Below are 19,569 nucleotides of genomic sequence, written 5' to 3'. Positions count from 1 at the left end.
TGGTTGTTCCTGCAGGGTTGCTTTCCCAGCAGTGCTGCCCATGCATTTCAAACAGCTGGCAGGTGGGCAGCTCTCCTGCCGCAGGTGTCACCTGCCTTCTGCAGGTTCTGGGAATTAAGGGAGTAACACATCAGACAAAACAGTTTAATAAAGAGGTGGAGCGGGAGGTGAGGATCAATACAGATAGAATTAAATACCGGAAGGATTGCTCATGAGCAACCTGTCTGAAAAACACATCTCAATAAGCTTCAAAAGAATACATGAGCAACTCCTTTTGTGTATTAGACATTGCAAGAATAAAATTTTCAAACGATAACACATAGGCAACCTGAGAACCAGATTTTTTTCTACAATTTTTCATTCCTGTCAATAATAGCAATTTATGCTTATTTCAGAAACCGCTCCTACAAATGCAACGTTTACAGGTAACATCATCATTATGTTTTCAATGTGTATTTCTGATTTCCTTTTTTTGTGGATAATCCTTTATAGTTTCACATGAATCTATGCCAGTAAAGGATATGCTGCTAAATCTGCTGATAGAAAATTTTCAAATGAAAATTAACAGTTACTAGAAAATAAGTCAAAATCTTACTTCATTCTACTCCTGTGAATTGTTAGGGATATGATTATAACATATAAGTTATGTCAGCTTATTAGTTAGATATTATTATCCAAAGCTTGACATTTTTAGATGAGAATTGGAACAAGTGTAATGAGAAAGGAAGCAAACGTGATCTCCCGTGAGTAAATATTTTAAAATCATGATAACGCTGGAAATTTGAAAACAGAGGAATAGATAGTTAATTCCTTTTTCCTAACTTGGGAATTTGCTGTAAGCTACAAGGGTGTTTCAGTGATGTTCATTCAAGAGAGTTCTGGGCAAATGCCCAGAGTTTAATTTTAGTTTTGGGACTTTTACTGGCAATATAAGTACACTTAGAGTTGGTGTAGTTCACTTCCATATTCCTGTCATTTGTGATTCAAGGAGGGATTTCCTGTTGATCAGTATTTAGAGATTGTGTCAATTAAGAGATAGTACAGTAAGTTGGAATCCTTAGGTTTTGATAATATATTTAAAATTATGTGATCATCTGTAAAAAGCTATTTAAGTTTTAGTTATTATTGGTCACTTGCCTAAAGCTAAGGTGTCATGTTAGGTTCCGAACCTTATTTCTTGGCCCATAAGTAGACTAGGCAAAGCTCCTGTGAGGTTTTGGTTAAATGGTAGTAACAGAAAATAATTCGTTTATAAAGTGTTATTTGTACTAATTTAAATGAAAGATTGTTTTGTCACTTAACCTCTGTACAGAATTTCAGGAATTTTTATTTAGCTGATGGCAACTGGTTCCCAGCAAAAATTATGCAAGTAACTTATTTTCACAAATATTATCTTCCCTGAACAGTGTCTACTACAACCGCTACCTCCACATTAAGCACTGAAGCAGGTAAAAAAAAAAAAAAAGAAAGCTCATTTGCTTTTTAGCATCTGTATTAGCAGCAAAGTGAATTTGCAGTTCAGGAATTCTGACATTTTCTTCAACTTTGTCATTTTCTATTTATTCACTTCCTAAATGCCAGATAGCAGAGTCTATATCATTTATAATGTCAGTAAAGAACATCTTCCCTATTCAGAGGGCATGTGTGCTGAAAAGAGCAGCCTGCATATTACTAATTTGTATAAAGTAGCTACCAAACAAAAGTCTATGTTAAATTCTTGGAAAACAATTTACAATTTCTCTTTTACCAAGGAATGGTAACTTTAATTGAAAGATTTCTAATTAAAGCAGTGAGCAGAGAAGCACAGAACTATATTGAAATGTGTAAACATCTGATAAATGAATTTATCTGTCACCATTTATTTGCATTCTAGAACTATCTAAGCATGTCTAAATGCATACGTTTTAGTCTTGTCTGTTAGCACCATTTTAACATGCATTTCCAAATATTTATCTCCTCCTTTGTACAGCAATGACACCGCTAACGACCAGCCCGACCACAGGTAAGCCATGATCTTCGAAAATAACATAATCAAGAGTCTATTCCAAAAAAACAAAATACACTTTCTTTTTGCAATCTTACAGCTTGGCAATGACATTTTTAGGAGACCAGTTTTGTCTGTGAGTTTTCAAAAGTTAGTTGCACATTTGGACATTGCTTCACCTATATGGTCAAATTTCTCTGAAACATTAATTTCAAGTTGATCCATTTTATGTATGACGAGATGTTCTCAGAAACATAATGTTTCCCTCTCCACAAAACTGACTTTGTTTACATTCTTTTCTCCAATTCCGCAGCTTCCATCCCAGGGACTACAACACCAAGCAGCAAAACAGCAGGTAGGTGAATCGGAAAGCCTGTTACATGGCGAAGGCTTTTGTTTTTATTAAAATAGTTTTCTTTTTTAACTTACATATTAGAATCAACATACTCAATTTTCTAAATTCATCCAGTGAGCATCAGGCTGTATTAAAAATAAGTTAAAAGTACTTTTTAGAACACTTAAAAAAAGTAAAGCTCCTTTTTGTGGAGCAATTGCCTTGCCCAAATTGTAGGCTTGAAAGTCATCACGACCCATGTCTTTTACTGACATTAATGGTGAAAAAGTATGATAGCCTTTGACAAGTCGTGACAAATCCATTGCTACATAATGATTTTTGATTTTTAGCCTTCTGGTGGCAAACCTCACTTGATCGGTGATAAGAGACAATGTACCCCCAAATAAGAGTTTAGTCATTATTACTAGCAAAGTTTCTGATTTATTTCTAAATATAGCATACATCAACTAAAATATTTAAATAGAGACTGAAAATCAAAAGTTTCATATTTCCAGGTATAATGTAGCCAGGAAGACACATCATTTTTGAATATGTACTGCATTTCTGTGAACTGCCCACAATAGGTAGGGGATTTCTTTCCTTGACATGGGAACCCATTTCACCCAGAATTTTAGTTTACAGTCTCAGTGTTTTAAATGTAATTTCATTTTCGATAATAGTTCTTTTGAGTTGAACCAATATGATTACTGGGTTAATTTAATTTAGTCAAAGCTTTTCTGCTTTTGTTTTCTGCTGTGTCTTAAGATTCAATTTGGTGTAAGACCCTGTAATTCTTGAGCACATAGATAGGTAAGATTTATTTTGACAAAAGACTGGACTGGGGGCAGCCGTTTGCCACTAGCTTGTTCCCTAGAGGTACTTTTGATCAAGCATCGGGTCAAATGTTTCCCTGAATCAAATACTTTTTCCTGGCCATTAGCTGTTTTTTGTTTTTATTTTTTACTTGTAATTTAGAAGCGTGAAACAAGTTATTTTAAAGCTTTTCCCCACACATTCAAATGAGATTTCTCGAATGGATCGAAGGTATTCCTGCAGGAGGAGCAATAACTAGGTCCTCAGACGCAGATAGATGATTTATTTGACTTCACACCCAAGCATCTTGGGTAGAAGTTAGGGTGTGATTTCATTATTGTACATATCTTTGAGGTAAATAGCACAGCAATGAATTGCATTTTTGGAAAACTTAGAAAAACATTATAGAAAACTTTAAAAGTAAAAAGGGAAACAATATGCAAAGCTTAAGCTTTTCTCCATGCTTTATATGCCTACTTCTTTTCTTTGCAGTAAGTGCTTTCAAAGGGTTAAAATACCTCCAAGAGAAGCCTAGCCAACCATTCCTAATAGTATTTTATTTTTAGAAGAAAAATGATGCAGTTATGGATATTTTTTTTGCTGTTTAGATGGACAGATCTTGTTACAGAGCTAACATTTAATGGAGCTCTGTTCTGTGTAGGACACATATTATCTCATTTGATACAGAAAATTCTATGAAGTGGGTACCATTATTTTCCACAATTTACCAATGAGGAAATGGAAAAATAAAGAGGTTATGTGTCCAAGGTTACTTGCTAATAAGTAGCAGAGAGAAGTTAAAATCCAGGACATCTTTTTCTGGATTCCAGTTCCCAATGCTTCTGTGTTGATGTTTAAGAAAGAGAAGAAAATTTAATTTAATTTAAATCAGTTATTGAAGTAGTAGCATGTAATTGCAGATTCTAACTTCAAGTTAGGACTTGTGTTAAACTTTCTAATTTCTTTAGTAAGTTTCTGTTACAACTCAAAGAACCTCATTGACTGTATGGATACTGATTCATATAATCAGAAAGTGGTTTTCTATTATGTAACAATTTGGTATCTTAAAATGCATTTTTCTTTTTCTTTTCTCAAAAAGTTAAAATCCTAGAAGGTTACACCGCAGGTTATGTATAAATGTCATTTGTTTGCATAATGCGCTTATTCTAAAACAACATCAAACACAGAAAGAAAATAGTTGTATAAAGCTATTATAAAAGAGCCAGTTGAATGTAGTGGGAAGTGGAACCATAAAAATGAGAATCTGAGTCCCTTCTCTTCTGCTTAGTACTATATGACCCTAATTTAAGTCCCTCAAAGACTTCTGAATGTTAGTTTTCTCAGTTGGTAAATGGGAAAAATATAGTATCTACAGTATAGGACTTGAGAAGAGTAAATCTGATAGTTCAGCTTAGTGTAACACATATTAAGTACTTAGTAAAGTCAACTTCATTTCTATTAACAGTTTTATAAAGAATAATCACTATGTGAATGAGCTTAGATTTTAGCAAAGGAGTTTAGTATTTTTTCAGTAATAAACGAGAAACGTATTGCTTCCTGAATTAAAACCAATTTTATGGATTTAAAAATGTTTTTCATAAATAAAATATTTTTCAGAACTATAAACTTTTCAGAGCTAAATTTACTGTTTATTAGGGAAAATGTTATGACTACTCCTTAAGTTTATCTTTCAGACATTTATATTAAATAAAAAGCAATCCATTGAAGGAAAATGGCAAAATAAATTTTTTAATAAAAATTGAAATGGTTCTTAGAACTAACTAAAAAAGCAGTGGTAGCTGAAAAATTAATTACAGGGTTTTCTTTTAATTATTAAGTTTACCATGAGGTGAAAAGTAAGTGAGGTTAAAATGATAAAATTAAATTACTTCAGTTAAATTTAGTATGAGGTAGAAATACTGGACACAGTCACTTTGAAAGATTTTAGGATGTTTACTAACCCTTAATAAAGCACAGAGCTGTCAGTATTTTGGTAAAGGCATCTCTTCCTATTACCGTGTGTCTTGGTAACAAGGAAGCTGCTACATGGTAATTCATGATGTCAAGTACTTTAACTTGTATATACATTTGTAAGTAATGGAGAAATCAATTCAAATTGTAATAGATACAGACGTCAAGTTAATGAGAACAGTAATGCTTTATCAGTTTTGGTAATTAAATCATGAAGAAAAGAAGATTCTCATACATTCCTTTTAGTTAAAGCTTTTCCTTACTTTTATTGCTGTATCAACAATTTCAGACCTAGTCTTCTGAAGTTTATTCGAAGGAAAAGGGAGCTATATCATAGTAGCCCGACTGGCATTTGTCCATTCAAGCTTTGGCTAGTTTTGGTAACTCTCTTGGCCCTAATAAAGGATGCATCCTTTAGATCCACTTTGGAGCATGTTGCCGTGCCAGCCACACCAATCACAAGGAAAGGCCTATAAATGAGTTTTCTCATCCATATGCTAAAAATACTTGTGGCCTGTGCTCCACTATCAATGGTGTGCCACCATGTTCCCCTTAACCCCACGTTGATCAGAGCATATTCCAATGTGGACATCTTGGAGATTTGATTCTGCACCATGTTGTAATACTGCTTTTAACTAAGTGCAATCATCTTCAATTTGAAAGAGCTCAGACTAGGATCACTGAAATTCCTTAAAGGTTGGACTATCCTGGGAAACGGAACATGCAGCAGGATATCTTTGGAGGACTGGGGCCTGTCCTTCTACATCATCACAGTCTTGAGAGTCTCCATGGACCATAGCATAATAGTCTCTCTATGCTATCCTTGCAGCTCGATCACAATGATGTTTTAATTCAAATGTCCAATTATTGTGTTCATTAGTGAGAAAAGACATCAAGGTCTGAATTGCTCTGCTGGTGGAGTCTGTTTGGTCATGATTTGAAAATTCTTCTAAGTAAAGTTTGACACCGATTTTGGAAATCCTCAAATGAACCTTCTCTCAAACTACCTAACATACCCATGTCCATTTTGTGAAGTAATCAGGGGAGAAATAACATTTATTACTTGTTAGATATTATATTCTATAATTTCTAGCCTAATTTATAATATTTCCATTAATATGGTGAATGTGTAGTGAAAACACTGTCAAACTACATGAAGTGGAGTATTATACATAGAAGCAGCCTTTCTTAAAAAGCCATATAGATCATAGTCTTAGATGTTGGGTGACTTAAAATTTAGTCCCAGCTTTGTCACTGACCAGCATTGATCTTAAACAAATCACTGAACTTTTCTGAGCCCAATTCTTCATATGCAAAATAGGTACTACACTCACTCATTCATTGATTCATTTGACAAATATTTATCCAGCACCTATGATGTATCATTAGAAGTATAAAAGGAGTTATAAGAGACATTTTCCCTGCATTCATAAAACCCATGGTCTAGCCAAGAAGATGGATGTCAATCAAGTAATTACAAAATCAAATGGAGACTTGCATTAATAACAAGAGCTATGAGGTGCTTAAAAATTGGAGTAGGGTGGGTGGAGAGAAGATTGGATCAAGTCAAGATGGTCAGGAAAGGCTGAGGAAGAGACTGAGTCGAGAACTGACCAATAAAGGTTTAACTAGGCGAAGAGGGGAGGAGCCGTGTTCCAAGTATAGGAAACTGCAAATAGCAGGTATGAAAGAAAGAAAGGCCAGTGTGGCTGGACAAAGAGTGAGGATTTACTAGAGATACTGTGTGAGAAGCTTTTTCTTCTTTCTCAAACTACAAAACACTAAAACTGTAAAGTGGCATTACCACATACACAACAGATTTCCCAGGATTTTCAATGGAAATGAAGACAGAGATACAGAAAATAGCTGACTCCATTATTTATGAAACCCAAAGATTGACAGAAGCTTATTTTTAAGTCCAACAGCATTCTCAACAAATATTTAATAAACTCCTACCACATTCCTGGCACTGGGGCAGGCAGTGGGAATGCAAAAATATAGCCTCTCCCTTTAGGAGTTTACTGGTATTTCAAATTTGTCTCCACAAACCTGCTATATCAAATCATAAAACTAAATCCCAAAATGCATTTCTCCTTGCCCCCTGCCCCAAACCCTTTTAGACTAAATGTTACTTAGCAGACAAACGGTGAAGGCACAGACACCCAGAGATAAAGGGAAGCCCAAGAGATCATAAGCTGCAAGATGAGCCTCTGCTTAACAAAGAATTAACTTGGTCATCATTGATATCGTTTTATTCCAGTGACTAAATATTTAGTTGAATTCATACATATGTGTATGTATGTAGCATATACACACATACACACACATTGGAAACTATAATATGTCACTCTTTTAAAAATAAAATAAAAATTTATTATCAACTCTAAGTAGATCACAGCTTTGTCACTGACCAGCATTGATCACAACTCTAAGTAGATCACAAACTACTATATATTGAAACCTAACAAATGAACAATGTTTCTAAGATTTTCCCTTGAGGTCAGAAAAATTCACATCATTTCTCTCTCCTCTCTTCTCTCTTCATCAGGAACAACACCAAGTCCTCTCAGTCAACCTTTTACTACAGGTTAGTATATTTATAGATGAAAAATATCTAACAGTACAAGTTATTAGGGTTTTAAGGAATTTGGGGTTTTTTAAGGAACAATTTATATGGAAGTTTGACCTCTGAAAAATATTTCAAACAGGGTTACTGGGCTTTTCTCACAGACTTTAAACTTTTTTAAAAAACTGAATATCACTTATTTTGTCCAGTTTATATTCACTGGCTATAATATGATTTCAGGTTTTATTTTCTTCCTTGTAATTACCCATTAATATAGCATCTACAAGAATATTAAATGATAGCAAGATTTTAAAAAAATTTTAAAGATATACAGTGAGAGGCAACATGTGCATATTTATGATACAGTTTGCCCTTTTAGGAGTTTTAACTGTAAAATCAGTTAACTATTTTATGATAATATTTCAGCATTGTTACTATCTTCCCCATGTGACAGTGTGATTAAGGGCAGAAGGTTCCATTTATTTAAAAGCAGTCTTGTTGAGACACATGTATGAAGACCTAGTGTGACTCAAGATAAAGAGAACACAACTGTGTTAAAAAAAAAAAAGAAAGAAAGAAAAATAGCAGGGACTAAACCAGACTCCAGAGGAAAGTAATATGAGAAGAAAATCTTGGGGAACTCTGGGCAGAACACTACTGGGTCCAATCACATCGAACAGTCAGATCGCTGGCTGGTAATAAAGATGAGAGTGCATTTTCTGTGTTTCTTAGGCATTGTTAGAACTCCGCTCCCCATCACCTCCACGTTTGGAAGTCCAGGCACCACAGGAATAATGGGCACCATCTTCACTAGTCCTTGGCACATAACTGGTAAGTTCAGTTCAGAACAAAGTCCCCAGCCACGGCTGAGCAACCAGTTTCAGACCGCACTGCCCAGGACAGCAGTTCACAAAACAAAGATACCTGACGTCGGAGCGATATCAGGCTTAGGAGTTCTTTATAGGTATTTAGGATGCAGAATCTTCAGTTTTTTTGCAGATTGCTTTCCTGGAGCCCAACATGCTGTCATCATTTTATACACCCATAACCTGGGGAGTTCATGGCGCCCGTGCAGGTTCCTGAGCAGGTGTTGGTTTTCTCTTTACCTTAATCAGGGACAACTGGAGTATCAGGCGCCACCACGGGAGGTGAAGATGGAAGCACAGGTGACTTCACAACAGGTAGAGTCCCGTGCCATCTCGCCCACAGCTTCTTGCCTCAAGGGGTCCTTCACATCATGCCGAGCACTGTTGTGCCCTGAGGACAGCACGGGATGACAGGGGTCCCGTGGCAACTGATAACTTTGGCAAAAAAAATTCAGTAATTAATATTTATATATTCATACAACAGTGATGTATTTCCACAGCACAAGGAAGTCTCTGAATTATGCTCAAATATGTAACATGTAATTCAATCCACATCAATACCAGGCACATAGATGTCTTTATTTCCATGAGGAAGAAAATAATAAGAAGTCTCAAAGCTGGTAGAGGCAGGATTAGGACCCAGAACCCCGAGCCTCTTCGGTAACAGCTCCACAGTTTGCCATCTGCGCGTAAGAACATACGTCCAGGAAAAGCCAGTGAGAATATTCTTGTCCTTGTGCATCACTGACTTTCAGCTACTGGTTTCATAAACAATTTATTGACATTTTTTAGGCATAGGTGATTTTGATTAAAAACAAGCCGGAGTTCACGCCTTTGCCTTTATGCAAGCAGTTGATAATTGAAGAACCATTTAAATGTCCTCTCCTCTGTTTCACATTGGCGCCCACTTTTGCTCAGGAGGGAAGCACTTTCCACCTGGTCTCTGCAGTCGTTTGCCTAGCTTGCCTGCCCTGACACAGTGATGTTTAAAGTGTGGTTCCCAGACCAAAGGTACCAACATCTCCTGGGAACCTTTTAGAAATGCACATTTTTAAGTGCACCTGCCTAGAATCAGAAACTCTTGGAGTGGAGCCCAGCAAGTGGTGTTTTAACAAACCGTATGGGCAGTCGATGCTCATCGAAGTTGAGAACATTTCCATTCTAGCCCTGCTTCCCCTCCCAGTTTATACTTCAGTCAGTATCAGGCCAGCACAAACTTCTAAAAACTCATCTGTCATCTTATTACTCCACTACTTAAAACCCTCCTGTTGTTTTAATTGCTATTTTAGGATAAATCAAAACTCCATTGCATGCCATCAAAAGCCATTTCTTTAGTGTATGCATGAGACTTCTCTTTATGCATTTTCAACAAATCCATGGTTAGATATTATTTTTCCTACATTTATTTTCCTTAGACATTTATTGATTTAATACTTGTGTTCTTTTTAAGTTGAGGTACATACAATAAAATGCACAAATCTTTATGTACAGCTTGATGAATTTTGACATGGATGTAAAATACTTTTTGGAAGAAGATATAGTTTGCATGAAAAAGTGTTAAGAAGTATAGTCCATAGCAGTACAGATTAAGACACTTGTTAATTCTAATTAGATCAGTCAACTGACTGAAACTGTGGGATGATGACTAAGTTTATATTTCCTAAAATTTGAATCAGAATTATTGATAATAAAGACAAGTCCATCAGCCATCTCTCTTGTTTATCGGGCAGTTAGATATGGTGGTTTTGAGCAAGGCTACTCAAAGTTCGGTTCATAAATGAGTGCCATCCATAACTATTTGTTACTAATCCACCTGTGATAAGAACTGAAACAGAGAATAAGCATTTGGAAACAGTGATTTGACACAGCAATTTTATATATGTTGAACAAAAGCTTATATTTTGTATGGTTTTATTTTTTTTTAATTTCATTTCTGTGTTTTCATGGCTTTTTTCTAAAGCATCAATATAGGGCAGATTGGAAATTTGACCAAACTGCTGCTCTTTTACCACAGATGATTTGAGAAGTCCAGCATCACCTCTGGGCTTGGCTCCTGGATTTTCTGCCAACCAGCTGGGTGACCCGGAGCAGGTCACTGAACCTCCCTTTTTAGGAGGGAATGATAATAACTACCTGCCTCAGAGGATTTTTCAAAGATGAAATGAGTTGATTTATGTCTAGGGTATTTTTTAAATGGTTCTTTGTTATCAGATGGGCACTGAATCTATTACAGGTTGAACTAAAGATTAAGCTCTATGTGATATTAGACCATTTCGCCACAGAAATCCTGCAGGCCATGTAAAGGCTTCTTTTACATTAGAAACACCGATTCTGTCAGAGTAGAAAACAAGGATGCTATGTAGAACCTGCAACTCCAGAAGTAATATACCTTCCCTGCTGCTATGTTAGGGGCCCCACGAGTATCAGAGAGCTTCACAGCAACACCTAGGAGCAAGAGGCCAAGCGGACGCTCAACCACGCCAGGCACCACCTCAGGAGGCACCGCAGGTACGGAAACGGGAGGCTTGAAGCGCCTTCTCACTGACCCTAGGGAAGTCGCCTGTGGCTTCTGAGTGACTAGTCATTAGTAAATGCACCTATTCATGACCAGACTGTCCCTGCGCTTATGGGCTGGATGGCAGTGTCTCTCTAACATCGAAGGTGATGTATAGCAAAGCACGTTATATTTCAGATTCCAAGTCTCCTGCCTTACTTCTGAGGCTATGAGTCTGGGGTAGGGCCAGGGTCATAGGTTGCCATCTTGGCTACAAATCAGAACTGACTAGAGAAATTTTTGAAAACACATCCTTGCCAAGCCCTGTACAGACTAAACCAATCGGAACTCCTGGAGGACGGGGCCAGGCATCAGAAGTTTTTAAAAGCCTCACAGTTGGTTCCTGTGAGTCACGTGGGTTGAGAACCACTGGGCTAGTATGTCTGAATATTTAATAAGCAATCCAAGTGATTCTTATCAATTTTGGAAAGATGAACTGGAAATGGACAAGTGTGAACAAAGATATGAAAAGTATTTCGAAAGCAGAGACCAGCACGGTCTATTCTGTTTAATCAAAGATCATGGTGCACATTCCCTGTTTATTTTGATAGGGACTTCTGGAGCACCATCACCAGAAGGCAAGTTAGGTGACAAGAGGACGTCCTTCAGGGGCCATGACTCTAGTCAAAAAGAGCCCTGCTGATTTCACTTGGTGAAATTCACAAAAGATGTAGAATAGTTTTAAAATGATGAACATTTTCAAGAAGATTTCTACTTTCTGGTTTCTCCAAATCTTCCCTTCAAAAGCACTAAGACACTGGATTGTCACAGTAACGTGTATGTATGTATCAGGGGTAATAGCAGTGTTAGAACTGCCGCTGAAACTGGTGACGGTGTCACAGCTCGGCCACCTTTCCCTGATTCCAGCCCAGGAGGAGCCCGGCAGGCAGGGCTGACCTCGGGACTCTGGCAGGAGCTCCAGGAGCTTATCTGGAACTCCAAGTTCTTATGAGAAGTTTACGTGAATTTAGCACTGGCTATGGCTTTCGTAGCTATAATTTTAGGTCAAATGAATATGGGTAATTTGTGCATTTTTATCGAAACTGTCTATGTGGACTAGAGTTACCAAATAAAATACAGGGTACCAATTAAATCTGAATTTCACATAAATGGAGAGTTTTTGGTACAAGTATGTCCCATGCAATAATTGGAATGTGATTGTTGTTTATCTGGAATTCAGATTTGACTGGGTGCCCTGCATGGTTATTTGCTAACTCTGGCAACCCCGGCATGACCATGCTCTATTGTTCTTTTCAATTAGGAACAACGGGAAGGGAAAATGCAGCCACCACCGGAGCTGCCGGTGAAAACACTTCCGGAGCGCCAGGTACTGAAAAAAACATAATCAGAACAAATCCAGACAAGAGAAATGTGATTTCTTTAGTTACAATTTTATCAGAGACAAGTTCCCTGGGGAATTTAATATTATTGTTATTTGTATAATGTCAAAACAGACGATCTGAAATATATCAAGAGCTATTTATTGTGTGCCTCCTATCATATTCAGTGCTCCAGAGAACATAGTAAATGAGCAGAGTAATATTTGCTCTCTTAGAACTTGATTTTTGAGCAGGAGAAATGAATATTTATGTGCATAGAAGCAAAAAATATGCGTCAGGAGATAATCAAAGCCAAGGAAATGTCCCGTGACAAGTGTTGGAGTGGGAACCCAACAGGATATATCCTAGTAAGGGAACAGGTTGGATGGGATAATAAAACAAGAGAATCACTCTGTTTTGAAAAGAATATGGTATTATTATGATCAGTGCACTATGACTGTGTCTACTTTATGACTATATATGCTTCAACTTGAGCAAAAACTGGAGACCTAAGTAAGCTGAAGGAAATTTTAGGGATATATTTGTTTTTAGGGGACTAAAGAACAGTCATATTTCAGGTGTTGAGGAAAAAGAATTGAAAACAGTGTGTCCCAGTTGAGAAAACCTGTCCACAAGGATAGAAGAGAGATAAAACAGTATCACTATTGAATTATGATTAAACCAAAAGTAATGCGAATCACAGGTAATTCACTAAGTAGTGGTAAAGACAGAAAGAACTCTCACCAAGCAGACACAATCCATTACATGCATGTTTTCAAGAAAAATAACTTTTCCCCAAATAAGAGGACTTGATAGCAACATGTATTACACATAGTTTATTCTGTATTTACATGGTAATTGGGGTGATCATCTGGTTAGTTAACTGCTTTTATACCACAAAAAAAATTTCTCTTCTCTTGATGGCAGGAGAAAGTGCTGTAAAGTAAAGGGAGATAAGGGTGCCAATGCCCTTGACGTTACCGTTCAAAGAGATAGGGCCCAGGTCCTTGAGAAAGATATTCCTGAGTCATTGAGCTGGCCTATTTAGTTTTAAAAAAGATTTACATACATTTCAAAAACATTGGAAGAATTTAAAGTTATGCATTTTCTAAAGTAAATGCACTAAGAAAAGGAAGGGGGAATTCTCTTATTTTCCACAGAAGGAAATCTCTTATTTTAAACTTTTTTTGTCCTTAGGCCATCCTTGTAAGATGATCAATTTTATATTTTAACTCGCTAACTTTTTTTCCATTATAAAATTAAGCCCCACCTCGGGTGTCATGTGAGGAACCCCTGGAGCTGGCGGTGGCCACACCCCCGGTGAGCTGACCCCGAGAGCACAAGTCCCGGCCGGTCAGACGTGTCTGCACCTGACCGTCAGCGGCTCCTAAGCATGCCTCCCGCAGCAGGGTCTGGTCTGGACTGAGGAGCTGATCCCTAATTTGCACTGGTGCTCTTAGAATTGGGTAGAATTTAAGCTCAAGGAGCTGATGGAGAAAAATAGTCTGGAAAGTACTGGCTGTATGTATTAGAATGTCCACACACATCCTTCTACAAGCCGTACATATCAACACAGAGCCCACACTTAGGGTGTTTAGAAGAAAGAGAAAAGACTAACACGCCAAAGAGTGGGAAAGATGGCTCTGGGGCGCATCGTGGGGCTGAGATTCAGGTCGGTGTATCCCAGAAGAGAAGGAAATACGGAAAGATGCTTTGTGGTAGTATAACATAGATTGCACCAATTAGGGTTCAAGCCTCAGAAGGAAAGGGCCCCCCCTGAATGAAGATGAGACCTGGCAAGGCAGAGCACCTGTGATGTGGGACCAAAAGAAAGAAGATCGAGGGGTTTCATGAGGTGAGAAGTAGTGGTCTTGGGCAGGGATGCCTCTGCTGGTGGAGAGAGGAGGACTTCTGGAAGGTGGGGGAATCTTCAGAGCCTGAGTGTCAAAGGAAAAAGCAGAAAGTATTTAAAGCCAAGTATTTAAACCTCATGAAAACAGGATAATAATTAAGAATGAGAAGACAGACAAAGGAAAGGTGCCATTATAAAAGAAACTTCCCTTCACTGTAACAACATAAGGGAAAGCCCTTAATCTGAGAAATCTAGTGGGCCTCAGAAAAGCCTCTCTGCCATCCACTACTCAGGATATCCTGCTAGTGCTGTTTCAGGAAAATCCAATGCAAAAAACATGAAAAAGAAAGATAAAATTCTGATACCTACCCAAAACTTATTCCTTTCTATACAGTTTGAGAAATTTTCAACAATAGCAAGCAAGTTCTAAATATCTAGTCATGAAGCAGAGGAATACTAAAGCATAATATTAACACAAATTTAAAATAAACAACTACAGATATAGGCAGCAAAATGAGAAATTAAAAAACTCAGGATAAAAATAAATTGGAATTGATGAAAACTCAGGAGAGAGAATTGAAAAAAAGAAAATGAAAAATGATCTCACAAGTAAAGACCAAATAATAAAGTACCCAGCAGAGAATAAAGAAGACTAAAAGGACAGCAAGGGGACTGGAGGCTAGAACTGAGAAGATCCAAAACAAAAATGTTGCAGAATTTTTTTTAAAAGATAAAATGGATCAAAGGAGAACATGGTAACAGGAAACAAATAAATTATCCAACATATATACTATTGCAGTTTCTGGAGAATAAAAAGCAATGAGACCAGCACTAATCCTCAAAACTGTTAATCAGGACAAGTTTCCTGCAATTAAAAAGAAAAAGACCTAAATCTACATGTTGACAGGACCTACCATACATCTGGAAGAGTTATTCCTGAGCAGTCAGTTTTGTGACTTATTTTAGAAAACTATTAGACTTGAAAGATCAAGAAATTCTCTAGACCTCAAGGTAAAATGACTAAGTCATTAGAAAAAGAAAGAAAATCAGGTTTGCATCAGACTTGTCAAGAGCAGAGTAACATTTATAAGACACTCAAGGGAGAAAAATATGAGCTAAGGATTATATATACAGCTAAATATAATTCAAGTGACAAGGATATAGGAAAATACTTTAAAACATGAAAAAATTCAGGGAATTATGTACTCACAAGCCCTTCATGATAAAATCACTAGAGGATGAATATAAAGCAACAAAGAGATGCTGTGAAAACAAACAAAAAAATTATAATACTGAACTTTTTTAAGTGTAGCTTTAAAATTAGAACAAAGATTAAAAGAAAGGTGGAAGAAAAATATATACACATTACATATTTGACCAAGTTAAGACATAACATCAGTGAGTAGATAGACACAAATAGTAAGGAAAATGAGATAAGCCTATTGAATAGGTAACAGGTTCTAGATGGTTGATTCTTCATCCAGTCTTTCTTCATTATGACACAGGCCACCAACATGGTGGATTCTGTCAAAATTAAAGGAAATTCTTATTATCTTGCCTATTCGAGTTAACAATTTACAGGTATCCAAGGCCTAGCTCAGTACCTGAATTGGATAAATATCTGGTGGATATGAGGGGAATAAGTAGATAAATGAATTAGGAGCTCCTGATATGGTAAAGGATCAAGGGGCTTTATTCTTACCAAGAGATAATAACAGGCCATGTGAAAGAGAACCTTCAGAAATGATTGGAGTATGTGGGAAGGTGTAGACTATTTTCTGCTATCCCCAAGTAGTGGAGCTTTGATGGAAACATGCACCCATCAACACAATCACACCACTGTATTGATCCATGTTTCTACAAATCAAGGTTTCTATCCTCATCTGGCCCTCTTTTAGAATTCTTGATATTAGGATCTCAGGTCTAGAGGCTAAGGCCAGGAGGAGGTAAAAGATTTTTGTAAAACAGTTTAGAAAATTAAAGAGACATTTAAAATCATTGAATATAGATTCCAGAGGACAGGGTAGAAATAATTGTGATACAGAATGGAACAACGAGCTCCAAGTAAAAAGGGCAGAGCCCAGGATGGGCATGGAATGCCACAGGTGATAGAGGAAACCAAAATGTATGGTTTACTCAATGTCAAAGAATGATAGCATGTGAAGTATGGTGGGATTAATTGCTTCAAAACTTCAAACACAATACTAATTAAAGTTAATTGAGAATAAAGTTGAGCTTTCAAAAGCAATCAGAGTGTTTGCTGGTAGTTAGCAAACTAGTCTATAGAAAAATGCAAGAGCAGGACGTGGCTGATGCAAAGTTCCTTTAGGTTGAGCTCAGAGAAAATCTTCCTGTAGTCAGAGATAAGACAAGCCTAGTGGGAGTGGTTGCATAATCTGTAGGAAGTAAGTTACGTATATGAAAATTTTCAAGGCATTTTAGATGTAAATTTCCAAATATATATCTCTAGTTTTGGCTTCTCTGGAACTCTAGATTCATACTAAATTGCTAACTTGACATTTCTCTTTGGAGGTCTAATAGTCATCTCAGACTTAACATGGCGTAAACAGAATTCTTGATTTATTTTCATACCCATACCTGTTCACCCAGTTTTCCTGGTGAAAATAAATGGTGCCATCACTGTCTCAGTTTACTCAAGAAAAAGTCTCAAAGTTATTATTGATGTCTATCTTTTTAAAATTTTGCACTTCTCATATACAAGCAAGGCCTATTACTGCTACTTCTAAAACATATCCTGAACCCATCGACAGTTCTTAATCTCCTTTATCGCTACTTGAGCCCAAAAGACTCAGAAATTGTCTGGGTTCCAGAAAACACCTCATTTCATTTTGGTCTTCCTACTTCCATTATATGCCTTTATCATATATTCTCTACAGAGTGGAAAGAGGAATTTAAAAAACGTATAAATCTATCACTCCCTGCATAAAATTATATTCCATTGCATATAGAAAAGTGTCCTATTTCCCTTTTACCATTCATAATAACTTGTGCAATCCTATGTGCATGTCCTTACCTTCCAATATTCTCTAACTAGCCTCTGATGATCCATATACATTCACCTCCTAGTTCTGGGCTCTAGCACCTATAACTTATTTCAGCCCTACGGCTTTTGAACTGGCTGTTCCCATTACTTGTAATAGTTCCTTAGTGTTTCATATAGGTTTCTTCTTTAGAGATCTCAAAAAAAAATTTTCAGAGAGGCTTTTGTAGGTAGGTAGTCTAAAATAAAATCCAAGATGCTCAATATCACCTTACTTTATGTTAGGGTTCTGATACCTACTTGTTTGTGAATTTGGTTCATTTATATATCTGTATATCTCTCATTACCAACTAGAATGCCCTATGGGAGCAGAGAATTACCTACTGAATTTATATAACATCTTAGAAAAGATACTTAAACTATCTATGCTTTAGGTTTCTACTGTATACAAAGGGAAAGTAATATTACATGTGCCATACAGTTCTGATGGTAAAAAGGGATACTATTTAAAAGGCATTGAGAACTTACACAACAGTTAAGACTTTCAATAAATGATTGCTGAATGAATAAAGAGGAAGAAGTACCACTGCAGAAGAATGAAAGGTATGAAATACAGTGAGGGGAAGTAAAATGCATGAAACATATAGTGGAGAAGAAAGCAGCATGATCCCTCAGATTAAGCAATAGGCAAGACAACTTTAAAACAACACTGTATTTTTCTTACTTGATTTGACAGGGACAAGATCACAACCAGGAGGATCAGAAACACCTGGGACATCAGGGACACCAACATCGGCTGAACCATTAGGAACAACTGGAGTTGACATAGGCACAGAGAAAGGGGAGTCAACCGCTGGGTCATCAGGGACAGCCAGACCAAGTGTTCAAGTTCAAGGGACAACTACACCATCCTCAGCCTCACCAGGAACAAACAGACCAGCAGCAGAACTACTAACAACTAAAATGACTATTAAAGAATCACAGACTACTGCACCGACATTTGGGTTATCAGGCACAACTGAATCACCACTTGTAGGATCAGAGACAACTAGACAATCAGGATCATCAGGTACAACTAGAGCAGCTGTTGAAGAATCAGGGAAAACCACACTATCAACTGGACGAGCAGGCACAACTGGACCAGATGTGGTACATGCAGAAAAAACGGTAACACCATCTGAATCCACACAGACAACACGAGCAGCTGTGATAGGGTCAGGAACAACGAGGACACCATCTGAAACAGAAGGAACAACTAAACCAAAATCTGACACAACAGGGACAACACGAAGAGGTGCAGTGGCATCAGGAACAACTAGGACATCATCTGGACGACAAGGCACAACTGAACCATCATCTGAAATGTCAGGTACAACCACACCAGCCACAGTGGGCTCGCGAACAACAGGTCCATCTGCCACACTAACAGGTACAACTGGAAAACTGACAAAAGACTTAGAAACAACAGAAGCATCAGACATAGTAACAGAAGAAGGAACGACAACATATGGGTTATCAGAGACGACAACAAGTGTAGAAGAACTAGAAACAAGAGGAACATCATCAGGATTACCTGTTACAATGACCACATCAGGGGAAGATTGGGAAACAACTGACATGACTGTTACAGAATCAGAGACAACTGTACACGCGTATGGGATATCAGAAAAAACGCAACCATCCTCCAGAGCAGCAGGTACCACTGGGCCATCAGCTGCCGAACCAGGCACAACTGAACCGTCATCGGAAGCGGCAGGCACCACCGGACCAGCCGCTGCAGGTTCAGGGACAACGCGACCATCCTCCAGAGCAGCAGGTACCACTGCGCCATCATCAGCGGAAGAACCCAGAGCAACTAGAATCATTGTCTCAGGAGGAGAGACAAGTGAGCCGTCCTCTGGGTCTCCAGGGACAACGAGACCAGGTGTCGTCGCGTCAGGGACAACGCGTCCATCATCCCGATCGCCAGGCGCGACTGGACCAGCTGTTGCCGGCTCAGGGACAACTGGGCCATCACCGTCAGAACCAGGCACAACAGAACCATCGTCGCAAGTGGCAGGGACAACCGGACCGGCCGTTGCAGGTTCCGGGATGACGCGCCCATCCTCCGGAGCAGCAGGTACCACTGGGCCAGCAGCTGAGATGCTAGGAACAACTGGAGTCGTGGTTGCAGGGCAAGAGACAACGGGACCGGCGTCCGGGTCACCAGGGACAGCGAGACCAGGTGTTGTCGCGTCAGGGACAACCAGACCCTCGTCGCGCTTGCCGGGCACGACGGCACCGTCAGCTGAAGTGTTGGGAACAACTGA

The 19,569-nt window shown here is 38.0% G+C and overlaps 1 protein-coding gene across 1 annotated transcript in view; it reads left to right on the top strand.

Annotated features, from left to right (window-relative positions):
- Positions 1-19,569, top strand: part of MUC19 (mucin 19, oligomeric) — a 102,461-nt gene that overhangs the window by 43,312 nt on the left and 39,580 nt on the right. The window contains exons 38-47 of the mRNA XM_073223505.1: positions 396-425; positions 1,407-1,448; positions 1,970-2,002; positions 2,298-2,339; positions 7,651-7,689; positions 8,401-8,499; positions 8,784-8,849; positions 10,944-11,042; positions 12,350-12,415; positions 17,997-19,542. Of these exons, the coding sequence (XP_073079606.1) occupies positions 396-425; positions 1,407-1,448; positions 1,970-2,002; positions 2,298-2,339; positions 7,651-7,689; positions 8,401-8,499; positions 8,784-8,849; positions 10,944-11,042; positions 12,350-12,415; positions 17,997-19,542 (2,062 nt within the window). The remainder of the gene's footprint in view (positions 1-395; positions 426-1,406; positions 1,449-1,969; positions 2,003-2,297; positions 2,340-7,650; positions 7,690-8,400; positions 8,500-8,783; positions 8,850-10,943; positions 11,043-12,349; positions 12,416-17,996; positions 19,543-19,569) is intronic.

The sequence above is a fragment of the Manis javanica genome, chromosome 15, assembly GCF_040802235.1.
Source record: "Manis javanica isolate MJ-LG chromosome 15, MJ_LKY, whole genome shotgun sequence".
Lineage (NCBI taxonomy): Eukaryota > Metazoa > Chordata > Mammalia > Pholidota > Manidae > Manis > Manis javanica.
This window is presented reverse-complemented; position numbering and strand designations above follow the sequence as displayed.